The following is a 12,427-nucleotide window of genomic DNA, read 5'->3' as shown; positions in this document are numbered from 1 at the left end:
GAGGTTTGTGTTAACGAAGGAAGACAGGAAATACAGTGCTGTCAGTGGAGGCGGGCCAGGCCTGCTGCTCCTCATCCCCATCAGGGTTTCTTTTTTCCTTCTTTTGTGTGTCACGGAGGAAGTTGGCCAAGGAAGACCTGCAGGGAGCGGGCGTCCCTCTGCACCCCAACCCCAGGGCCCTGCGTGCCACCTGCTGTGCCCTCACCAGGAGCCATCCCCACCTGGTCTCTCTAATTTGTATTAAGTGTCCCTTCCTCGCATGCTCTCCTCCTCCCCTCCTTCTCCCTTCTCGTCTCTTTTGTGAGTGAATAATTTATGGCACTTTTCATCTTCCTGGCTGTTGTTACACTCAGATGTCTGCGGGATGCTTTGAACACTTCTGACACTCACTTGCAGGCTGGATGCAGAGCTGCGGCCCTCAACACAGTGCTGGGCACTGCAGCCTGACCGGCCACGGGCATGGCCACACGGGCACTGTGGGCACAGCTGGGAGTGCAGGCTCAGCTGGGGCCTGGTGCTCTGGTCTGTCCATGGGCAGTGAGCACCGGCCGAGCCCCTGTCCCCGTGTCCATCCCTGTCCCCATACCCGTCCCCATCCTGGCCCAAGGCTCGGTGGCCCCTGCCCGGCCGTGGCAGCGAGGAGCTGCGGCGAGGTTTCCCGTGGGCTGCTGGCTCTTACATAAGCTCATTGTTTTCCGAGTCAAAAGAGGTTTTGTCCTGGCTCTGGAGATGTGACAGGAGGAGGAACAATTTGCCCCATTCATCTTTAATTCTGCCTTTGGACAGCAGCGTGGTGGCCCTCTCTGACATAGATGTTAAACCCGACCACTTCCCTGCCGTAAAATCTCCCGGGGAGCAGGTGTTGGAAATCTCCCCTTCCCCTCCTGATCTCTGCAAATCCAGTGTCACAGAAATCAAGGATAATCCAGCAGCCTCTTCAAAATGAAAACGCTGAGCCCTGATTAATTCATTTAATAAGTGACTGATCCCTCCTCCCCCATCACCGCTACCCAAGAAGCCATTTTGCTTCTTGCTTCCCCAGGATTGGCGCAGCCGGGGAGGGACGGAGGCCACAATAGACTCCAGGCTGCGTCCCCATCCCCTGCTCTCGCGGTGCCGCCGCACCGCCCCGTGCCACACACCCCACTGCTGGGCTGCCCTCAGCCTCCAGCACAGCCCTGCTGCGTTCAGGAGGGGAACGAAATATTTCGCTTCCCAACCCAAGGATCAAAACAGCTCCAAGTGACATTGTTTTTACAGATCCATCTGCTTCAATTAGGGCATGGGGGTGGAGCAGGGGGGCTTCCAATTATCCTCATTAGAGGGGCTCCTCGCTCAGCCAAACTCCAGCCGTGAGCAGGGAGCTCACGAGGCTCGTGCTGGTTGATAATGAATATATTCATGGCTGCACAGCCTGGCTTTGCTCTACCGCTGCTCGCGAAGCCCTGCTATTTATTTGTGTGCTTTGGGCGCTTGCTGGGGGTTTGCAGAAGACCTCCCAGATCTCAGGGGTTCTGCATGACGTGACTCGAGGTGCCGTGGCCGTGGTGTTGTGGCCATATGTCCCTGTTGGGGCTGGGCTGTGGCAGCTGAGAAGGAACCCAATTGCGGCCCCGATCCCATGGAGCTGCCCCCACGCTGCCTCCCGAGGGCATCCCCGTTCTTAAGCTGGCTGAAGCCATTCCTGCTCTGATCCATGGTCCTCAGCAATCTGGATTTGCGGCCGTTCCTCTGCCCACAAGACAGATTAATACGCCACTCTATATGCAGATCTTCTGGGAAAGCGTAACCCGTATGAGTGTAGAAATAAGAGAATGGTCAGGACCGGTGCGTTTACTTACATTCAGCCTTGTTTTAAACTAAAGTGTTCTTGCAGTTGGTACATAGGAGCTGCAGGAGCTGCAGCAGAGCTGGGGGCTGTGGGAAGGCTGCAGGGGTGGGCAGGGCGGGGTGCCCAGGGCAGTAAGGGGTGCGTGGGGCAATGTGGGGATGCTTGGCACAGGAAGGGATACTTGGACAGCGTTGGGTTGCCTGGGCAGTTGGAGGATGCCAGGGGCAGAGCAGGGATGCTCAGGTCAGGCTGGGGATGCTCAGAGCTCTGCAAACTCCTCTCTGGTGCCGCCTCTCAGTGCTTTGGCTTAGTGGGATTCTTGTGGTGGGGGGCCCTGCTGTGTGCCGGGCACAGTGCTGGGACTGTCTGCCCCCTGAGGACCGCCGGGAGGTCGCTCTGATAGCTGCAGGGCGGCACTGATTGGCCAGGAGCTGTTGCTGTGGCCGTGCCTGGGCTGGCGGCGGGGCATGGCACGCAGCTCATGCCTCCATGCAGAGGAATAATGCTCCCTAATCCTCCCAGAGGCATCGCTGGATGAAGCCAGAGACTCCCTCTGAGAGCAGAGCAGGGGGAGGGACAAGGCTCAGCCCCCACTGAGTGTAGTACCACTCCACCTGCCCCGAACCAGCATGGACCCTGCACCCAGAGCCCAGCCCCAGCCTTGCTGGCGGGTTTGGCTGCAATCCCACATGCCAGCGTGGGGCATGCACGGGACAGAGGCTGGGGAGCTGAGCAGGGAGGGCTGGGCTGGTGGCTGCAGGGCAAAAGCCTTCAGACATCCTCCATGCCCCCAGCCCCTGCAGGCAGCTGTGCATGGGGCAGAGAACGGCATGGGGACGGGGGCACGGAGAGTGCCCAGGTGCAGAGCCAGCGCTGGTCTCAGCTGGCAGCCGAGGCTCCTGCCTGCACCCAGAGCAATAAGTGGGTCAGTGCAGGGGGGAGGACGGGAGGGAGCTCTGCAGGCTCGGTGGGGGTGTTCCAGTTCTGGGGCTCGTGGGGAATGGGGCCGCCTCGGAACAGGGAGCGCCCATTCCTGTGCTGGGGTGGTTCAGGACAGGCACGGCCCCCGCGGGCTGCTCGGATGCCTGAGCGTCCTCAATCTGTTTATTTTAAGGGATACAAAGTCCTGCACTGCTGCAGCCTCCGCAGGGGTCACAGGAAAGTTCACCGCAGCTCTCATTAAAGTTCCCTGCAGATGCTGGTGGAGGAAGGAGGAGGAGGAGGGTGGCAGCAGCTGGGCACCGTCCCGCACCCCGCGCCTGTGCACCTTTGGACCTGGCGCCCATGTGCCTGGTGCTGGTGGCACAGCGCTGGTGCCGCCCCACAGCCCGACCCTGGCTCTGGGGAGCAGGGAGCAGGAGCTGGGGATCGCAGACCAGGGGCTGGGGATCGCAGACCAGGGGCTGGGGACCGGGGACCGGGGACCGCCATCTGCTTGTCACCGGCTGCAGCTTCTTTGTTCGCAGCACACACTTGCACAGGAAGTGGCTCCCCACGTGCTTCGCCCTTTCCCTCTCGCGGAGGCACCTAATGAAATAAAGGATTTACTGCAGTGAGGGGGAGGGCAGGGGAAGGGGCTGAGCGGGGGGCTGAAGATGTAGTGCTGGGGCTGGGCTCCTCGGTGTGCGGGGGGCGGTTGGCGGTATGGGATGGGAATGGAGATGGGGATGGGGACAGGAATGGGGACGAGGAGGGGGATTAGATAGGGATGGGGATGGGCTCTGCTGCAGTCAGGCAGAGCAGCAGAAATGGGAGCCTGAGGACAGTCAGGGACCTGGGTGTGTGAATGGAAAGGAGAAAGAGAAAGCACTGCTGTGTGTTTGGAAAGGGAATGGTGTGCTGCACTGCCAGGGTGCGGTGATGTGTCTGCTTGGGCAGTGGGGCAGTGCAGGGAGGCTGTGGCTGCAAGGGGAGTTTTGCATTCAGAGCAGCAGCAGTGGGAAGAGGGCATTCGGGAGGGCAGGGAGAGAGTGGAGGAGGAGGGGACAAAAGTGCCCTGAAGGGACCCGGCGTCCGTCTGCACTGTGATGGGCAGTGTGGTTGGCACTGCCGCCATATGGATAGCTCAGGGACATGTGGAAGTAGGCAGGAAAGGAGATGATCCACGCAGGGCGGACAAGGTCAGTGGGGCTGCAGTGAGGTGGGACAGGTCAGATGTCTGTGCGAGTCCCTGTCCCCTTCCCAGAGCAGCTGAGGGCTCTGCAGGCCCTCAGTAGAGCCCCCAAGCAGCTCCCCAGCCCCACTGCTCCACTCCAGCCCTCCTCGAGCCTCTGTGAGCTGCACTTCGTCACCTCAGATCTAGCTGGACTCTGTCTGTGCCAGGTGCTGCCCTCGTTAAAGCCATTGGAGACAAGGGATTCAGACAGGGAGAGGAAATGCCCCTTTCTCCTCCCTGCAATGTAAACAGAAACCTAAAAGGACCAAATTCCAAAGTTCTTATTCAAGCCAAGGTGCCGCAGGCCCCAGGCAGAGGCGTGGGCAGTGGGATCGGCATCTGCAGAGGGGATGGAGGGACAGAGGGATGAATGGATGGATGGACGGACGCGCTGTGGATGGGTGTGGGACACAGCGGTGTCCGGCAGCTCAGAGCATGGCAGCAGAGCCATGGAGCCACAGCCCAGCAGTCACAGCAGCAGTGCCTGACCCCCGGGCTGCTGCCTGCGAGGGCCCCAAGCCGGACCCTGCAGCATTTGTACCCGGGCCACGGGCTTCTCTCCACGAGGTCGGTGAAGGGTGACCTTGGAGGTGACCACACATCCCTCCTTGCAGATGACTCCTCATCAGAGAGCTGCAGCGGGAATGGCTCCTCTACCCTGAACCCCTCCACCTCCAGCAGCACGCAGGGCGACAGCGCCTTCCCCGAAATGAATGGGAATGGCACCGCAGCCCCCATGGACTTCACTGCCTCCACCGATGACCAGCCCATCAACCTCTGCGACAAGCTAACGCCTGCCCACGTCACCCCTTCCTACCAGTCGGACAGCTGCAGCACCGACGGGCTGCGCAGCAGGGTGAAGTACGCGGTGAAGACCACAGCAGAGGTAGGGGGCTGGGGGGCACGGCATGTGGGGAGTGAAGGCACCGGGGAGTGCATGATGCTGGGGCTGGCATGGCCGTGAGTCCCTCTGCCTGGGCTCTGGCGGGAGGATGGGACATCAGGAACGGGGATGGCAGCAGCGAGCCAAAGGGAAAGGTTTGAGCTGCAGCTGGGGGAGGGTTGAGGCTGTCTGCTAAAACCCTGTCCCCCTGCAGTCCCCACCATACAGCTCCGGCAGCTACGACTCCATCAAGACCGAGGTCAGTGGCTGCCCCGAGGACCTGACAGTTGGCAGAGCCCCCACGGCTGACGAGGACGATGATGACCATGACGACCACGAGGACAACGATAAGATAAATGACTCGGAAGGGATGGACCCGGAGCGGCTAAAGGCCTTCAATGTAAGGACGGCGCCGCGGGGCAGCGAGTTTGCCCTCCTGTGGGTTCGGTGTTCCCACCTCTTGTCTCCTCTGCAGATGTTTGTGCGCCTTTTCGTGGACGAGAACCTGGATCGGATGGTTCCCATCTCCAAGCAGCCCAAAGAGAAGATCCAGGCCATCATCGAGTCCTGCAGCCGGCAGTTCCCCGAGTTCCAGGAGCGAGCTCGCAAACGCATCCGCACGTACCTCAAGTCCTGCCGCCGCATGAAGAAGAACGGCATGGAGATGGTGAGTGGCCGTGCCGTGCTGTGAGCGTGGCTGTGCCGTGCCCTGTTGTGCTGTGCCGTGCCGTGCCACGGCGGTGGGGCCTGAGCAGGGCTCTCCCTTTGTCCCTGCAGACCAGGCCCACGCCGCCGCACCTCACCTCGGCCATGGCTGAGAACATCCTGGCCGCTGCCTGCGAGAGCGAGACGCGGAAAGCAGCCAAGAGGATGCGGCTGGAGATCTACCAGACCTCGCAGGTACCGTGCCTGAGGCTGTAGTGTGTGGGACAGCACTGTGAGCAGTGGGGAGGTGGTCTCTTGCTGGTGGAGACCGTCAGCCTCTCTGCAGCCAAGCTCTGTGCTTCTTGTGTAGGACGAACCGATCGCCCTGGACAAGCAGCACTCCAGAGACTCCACAGCCATCACCCACTCCTCCTATTCACTGCCAGCTTCGTCCTACTCTCAAGACCCCGTCTACATCAATGGAAGCCTCAACTACAGCTACCGTGGCTATGGGTCCCTGGGAGGCAGCCTGCAGCCACCTGCGCCGCTCCAGACAGGGAACCACAGTAATGGTGAGCAGCCCTGGCGGTACCTGGCCCTGGCAATAGGATGAGGCAGGGGATGACCCCAAGGGAGCCCCACTTCTCTAGAGCCTCTCTGAAACGCCCCTGTGCCACCAACGGAGGTCTATGTCCTGCCATCCAGCTTGCTTCATTAGCAAGCAGTTAATTGTTGAACTGAACTTGGAAGAACAGCCTAGGTGGAAATGGTGGAGGAAAGGAGTGTCACTTAGAAAAAAAGGGAATCTGTACCAGCCATTCATTAATGATTAACAGAGTGGTGCCTATCGCTGCCCTGATCTCATTGCTGGTATGAGCCGTCCCTTCCCCAGCCTCCATTGCCTGCTCTCGGGAACAGGGACAGGGACGGGGGACAGTGCAGTCTGTGGGCACAGCTCTGGCTGCAGCTCAGGAGCATGGCTGCGTGGCAAACAGAATGGATGCTGCAAGGCGAGAGGGCTGTAGGAGGCACGTGAGGCCACAAGCAAGTGAGCAGCATGGAGCAGTGTGGGCTGGATCGGGGCACACGGGGAGGCAGTGAGGTGCTGGCTGCTGCTGGAGGGGAACAGAATGGGGCAAAGCAGCCCCTTGGCTCTGCCCCACTGGCCACTCCTTCCCAGCCCACTGCCTTTGCCCACCCCAGCCTCCTGCCCCTGCCCTCCCTGACAGAGCGCGGATTTGAAGGGATGTGATTTCCGGAGTCCTGAGAGATGCCTGTCTGGGATTAACTCTTATCATCCCTTCCTAATGCTTCTTAACCCTGAATAAAGATCCCACCCTGGCCTCCAGCTGCTGAGACCTAATCCTTGTGGCTGCAGCTCCTGGTCCCCCCCAGCCCAGCCCTGGCCTCGCCGCCCTTCTCTTACCAGGCGCGGGCACCGAGTGCAGTTCCCATGACACGAGACAGCAAACAGCTGCAGGGAGAGCCCTGGAGAGAGCAAACAGGCCCTGCATGCAGCAGACGTCAGCCTATTTGCTTCTTTCTAATGGATCTTTCAACCTCTGCTTCCCAGTTTTCTCTCCTCCCAAGCACTCACCCAGCCCTGCGTAGCTCTGAGCGCGGCGGCAGCTCCCACCCGTGGGGCAGACCCGAAGTTTTGCAGGACTTCCTCTCACTGACATTCTCTCCTTTCCCTCGCAGGTCCGACTGACCTCAGCATGAAGGGGGGGGCCTCCAGCACGGCCCAGTCCAACAGCACCAGCAGGGGGATGCAGGCTGCCCAGCTCAGCCCCACAGAGATCAGCGCCGTGCGGCAGCTCATCGCCGGCTACCGGGAGTCCGCGGCGTTTCTGCTCCGCTCTGCAGATGAACTGGAAAACCTCATTTTACAGCAGAACTGACTCCTCGTGGCTGCGGCGCTCCACTGTCAGGAAGACAATTTACACCTGCTAGCAATTGGCTCCCAGCGGTGTCCCGCTCAGGACCGCCACCGTCCTCCCGTGAAGCGGCGGCTCCGCGTAGTTGTAGAAGGTGGAACCCAACAGAGCTGTTTTTTTTTTACACTCCGAGCACCTGGGACTTCAGGCACGAGGCCACGTTCCTGACCCGTACCAGAAGCCAAACGTGCGGCTTGGAAGGATGCAGGACCTCGAGGGCAGAAGGGAGCCTGGGGAGGTTTGGGGCTGCAGATGTATTTAGGATGACCTTGATGGACCCAAATGTTAGAATCCCGTCCCCAGATAATTTCCAAGTCTTAGGTGAGCCGAATCACGTATTTATTGAGAAATGGACCCTCTTCTCCCCTTAGTAATTTATTTTTCTGAAAATGGATTCTTTTGAGTTTGTACAGATTGCCAGTTTTGTGTCTGTCTGATCGGAAGGAATTTGTTCCTGTGAGATAACACATTCCATATCACGACACTACTAATTCCCAGGCAGCTCTGCCTGTTTCTCTGGGCAGCCCTCATCCCGCAGGGCGCGCGTTTGCCACCACCCGGCCCCATCCGCAGCAGCAGTGGGGCTCCACGTCCTGCAGAGACTCGGACGCCCAGCAGACCTCGTGCTAGAAGGACGTTTCGCACTTGCTAAGTCATTGCAGATAAGAAGGAAGGAAACACCCGAGAAACACTGTCTTGCGTTCACCATCCGCATTCTACCTCACACTCCATTGTGGGCTTTTTCCAGGACCCCCCCTGACCCCGGCTCTGTGACTGTCAGCACAGTGGATGTAGATGGTGCCTGGGAGCTGCCCCACAGCTCAGTGACAGCAGCCCCGGGGCAGCAGCACAGCGCTGTTAGATCACATGCGTGGTGCGGTGCATTCAACAGCAGCCCCCACCCCATCCCATCCCATCCCATCCCATCCCATCCCATCCCATCCCATCCCTCCCCCTTCCCTGCCAGCAGTCCTGGAACAAGCCCACAATTCCCATAGTGTGGAATTGACGCAGTCCGGTCACCGCTCCGCCCCCTCCCCAACGATGCACTTCGTTTGCTCAGTGCAATACCTACAACCAGTGCTGCTAAACCAGGGATGCGCTCGGTGCCGCGGTGCCACTCCTCCCCAGTGCTGGCGTGGCCCTCCCCGAGGGCAGGAATTGTCACACCAGACCGATTCGATAGTACAGAACCACATCTCCGTGCATTAAGCTGAGATAGGCGCTCTCTTTGGAGCCGGCTCTTTCATTTTGCCCTTTTCTGGCCGCTCTGAGCCCGAGGACGAAGGCTGCTGCCCGTGCCCGTGCTGCAGGAGCCCCCAGCACCACGGCTTGTGGCATAGGCTGGCTGCCCACCAGCAGCAGAGCCGGGCAGCACAGTGCAGCCTTCTGAGCCAACCGAACGCCCAAACACTGGAAGAAAAACAACCCCCGGCCTTTAGTTTCAGTGCAGGAAAAGCCACCGATGCGAGGACGGGCTTGCCTGGCCCAGCACGGAAGGGATGAACCCTCACACTGACTGCTCTGTTCCCCAAACCCGACACTTTCAGTAGCATTCGGAGAAAGGGTCCCTCCGGGTCCCTCAGGGCAGGTGGAGCCCACACAGCTCCGTGCTGTCGGGGCGGCTCCAGGGCAGAGTGGGGCCCATCCCCATCCCCGGCTTACGCTTCCCCCCCGCTCCGTCCACATCCTCCCACCCTTGGAATTGATGTAAATATTTATTTTTGTGTGAATACCACGAAGTAACAAAACCTTTTACGAAATGCGTAACCCACAGCCATTGGTGGAAGTCTTATTGGTGAAGGAGGAGAGGCAGACAATCGCCGCCCCACAATTCTCTCTTCCTGACGCGCTCACGCATTGCTGCCCATGCTCTGCTGCAGAGCACGCAGCCGGAGCGCCCCAGGAGGGTGTCCAGGGGCTCACCAACACACCCACATCCATTCCTTTGGGGTTCATTCACGCAGAGCTGTAGCTGTCCCGAGCAGGCCGCCCTTGGCTTTGTCTTAGCGTGGATTGAAGTTTCGTAGCTCTTTTCTCAGCTGCTGCAGGAGGCAGCGGAGGCCCCGCGGTTGCACAGGAGGGACTGTGAGCAGCCCGGCCCGCCCTAACGATGCTCAGAACTCAGGGCTGCACGGTACAGACGCGCAGCCCCGCTGACAGCCGCCTCTGTGACAAGCGATGAAACAGACGGGATGGACTGCAGGTTTCTGTCAGGGATTTATGGTGTTTTGTTTTGTTTTTTTTTTTTTTGTTCTAAATTCACTTTGTTACTCCTTTTTTTTTCCCATGAGCCACAGCTTTAGTCCCTTCGGCGCGAGCTCCATGCAGCTCCCACTGCCCCGTGCTGGCGCCGGGCCGCGTGCTCTGCTTATTGAACACAAACTCATCGCTGACCAAGTAAATCTCTGTCGTTGCTCCCTTTTGGGTCGCTCCCGGCCGCCCGGAGGGGCCGTTCCCATGCAGGGTCTCCCCATGGGAGCACTCCGGGGTGGTGGCACTCAGACCTCCCGACCCGCGGTCGGATCAGTACCAGTCCACGACAAATGCTGCTTTGAACTCAGAGGGTTAAATATACTTTTGATTTGTAATTTTTTGTAAGACTTTTTACAAGGTAGCATAGAACTTCACCGGAATACCAACTACAATCCGTCCATGGTCTGATTTTTATATAATTTAGTGGTGCTTTAGGAACTTTCGTTCGGTTGTTTCGGAGCTGTCCAGCTCGGTTTTTTCGCCTGTATCTACCTAAGACCAATGTGAACCTTTGTATTTTTGCTCCTGATTTTGGACTCAGTGAAAGTGTACTGTTTACATGTACAGAACTCCCGGCCCCTGTGTGTTCCGCGCGACCGCTGTTGGGGAGGAACCGCCCCGCGCCCGCTCGTCTGCTTGACCAAGCCACAGTCACACCTCACCCACACCTCCCTGCCCTGGGGACGGCCCCAAACACCCCCACCAGCTGCTGGAGGTTTATCCGGCGGCCAACGCAAAGATTGGCTGTGATTTGAAATGGGAATCGATGCGAAGCTGCAGCCGAGCAGAGCTCCGAGCGGGCAGAACAGCAGCGCTGATGCTTCGCCGTCCCCTCCCGGCACGGGGGGGTGAAGCTGCCCTCCAAACCACGAGGAGAGCCATCATATGGGAGCAGAGCTGGAGCTGCGCTGCCTGCAGCGCTCAGCGCCCGGGATGTGGGATGGGGTGGGATGGCAGCCCTGCCCAGGGCTGGGGGGATGCAGCGCCTTCCGAGGGGCAGCGAGAACGCATTCAGCACTTAATCCAGCTCTTAAGGTGACACTTTATTGCTTAATCAATGGGTTCGTTTCAAAATGATATTTTTGCAGATAGGCACCTATGCAACTTAATGTGGCTCTTAAGCAGATGAGCACTTCCTCCTCAACGAGCTCGATAAGAGTTATTTGTGTTATATACTGTGGATTTTTCCAGTAAATGTGGCTTAATATTTTAATTCTTAGAACGTGTGTCTATTATATATGTGATGCAACTTAATTCTGTTTTGTTTGTGGAATGATTAGCACAGGCCCACTCCCTGTTCCCCTCACTTAACGAAGACCAATGAGCTGTTAATCGAGCTGTTATCTCCATGGTATTACTGCTAAATGCACTGATTTCATACGTATGTGGAATCCTCTTTTTTTTTTTTTTTTTTTTTTTTCCTTTGGAATCTGTATATCATATATAAGACTGAATTTGCTCAATAAACACTGTATAACAGAAGGGCTCTCTGCTCCGCTCTCACCCCGGGGGGCTCAGCCCCGAACAGCCTCCAGTTGGGGTCTTTGGAAGAGAGAAAAGCACCAAACCCACTGCAGAGAGCTGTGATGGAGGTCGTGCTGCCCATTGCAATGGAGCACAGGGAGCAGTGCTGGCACACACACATGGGGAGCAGCACAGACCGTGGCTTCTCTGCTGGCAAAATTCATGTTGTGATAGCTGGGTTTTTTTTGGTTTTTTGGTGAAACTATGGAGTTTTCATCAAAGTTTGGGGAAAGCTCTCCCTCTCCTCCTGGAAAATACCCATTTCTCATTATCAGCTTTACTCACTGAGTACAACAAACGTTTGCACCCACAAAACGCCCACCTCCAAACACTACAGGGGTAGAACCTCCAGACCCGCGCTGTCCCCGGCTGCAGCGGGACCTCATGCAGCGACTGCAATTAACACACACAGAGCTGAGGTTTCACGGCGCACACACACGAAGCCCAGCCTGGTGTTCCCATAACACAGCCCAGACTTCAATTATTTCACAGCGTTACAGCTCACCTAAGCAACAACCCTGCTCGGTTCTTACAAAGACCCGGAGTGGTGTTTGCAGACCCCTACCAGGCGGGAGAGCATCAGTTCAGCACTGATGGCGCGGCGGCACCAGGAGTGGGGCACAGCACTGCTGTGCTGAGCAGCAGTCACTGCGCGGCCGTGCGGTTCCCTCCCTGCAGCCCCAACCCCAACCCATGAGCTCACCACCACGCGGCACATCCATGCACTGAGGCCGGAACTGAGACACAGAACATCACTTTTTGCATGATTCCTTTCCAAAGCGTTTCCTGCCTGGAAAATAAAAAAAAGAAAAAAAAAGAGGATACAGCGATAAATGTATTGGTAGCGAATTAAAACACAACATGGCATAACTGATGTTATGCCTGTGCAAACGTTTCAGACCCAGGCATGGGGCAGCTCTGCTCAGGGACAGCCCCAGTGGGGTTCAGCAGTGCCCGCACCGCTCTGAGCTGCGCAGCATCGCTTCCCTGGGGTGGCTGCACCGCCTTCGGTTATCTGCAGGCCTACAAAGCAAACAATGCGATGAAGCTGAGACAACAAAGCAGTCCCCCTTTTTCATCATCTGAGCCGAGCTGGGGAAACGCTCCCACTTTAAAAAAAAAAAAGAAGAGGAAAGAAAAAGCAATATTGCCATAGAGAGCACAGAGGGCGATTTCAGGAAAGGAGCACTGCAACC

At 57.9% G+C, this 12,427-nt stretch overlaps 1 protein-coding gene across 8 annotated transcripts in view; it reads left to right on the top strand.

Annotated features, from left to right (window-relative positions):
* The window catches only part of C20orf112 (C20orf112 homolog), a 50,093-nt gene extending 38,904 nt beyond the window's left edge, over positions 1-11,189 (top strand). For all 8 annotated transcript variants that reach the window (XM_015296599.4, XM_046903043.1, XM_046903044.1 and 5 more), the window contains 6 exons: positions 4,601-4,872; positions 5,084-5,269; positions 5,345-5,536; positions 5,647-5,769; positions 5,885-6,086; positions 7,216-11,189. In XM_015296599.4, the coding sequence (XP_015152085.2) occupies positions 4,601-4,872; positions 5,084-5,269; positions 5,345-5,536; positions 5,647-5,769; positions 5,885-6,086; positions 7,216-7,415 (1,175 nt within the window). In that variant the 3' untranslated portion in view covers positions 7,416-11,189. The remainder of the gene's footprint in view (positions 1-4,600; positions 4,873-5,083; positions 5,270-5,344; positions 5,537-5,646; positions 5,770-5,884; positions 6,087-7,215) is intronic.
* Positions 11,190-12,427: the final 1,238 nt, after the last annotated feature.

Source organism: Gallus gallus, chromosome 20 (genome assembly GCF_016699485.2).
Source record: "Gallus gallus isolate bGalGal1 chromosome 20, bGalGal1.mat.broiler.GRCg7b, whole genome shotgun sequence".
NCBI lineage: Eukaryota > Metazoa > Chordata > Aves > Galliformes > Phasianidae > Gallus > Gallus gallus.
Note: the sequence above shows the minus strand (reverse complement) of the source record. Positions and strands in the feature narration are given on the sequence as shown.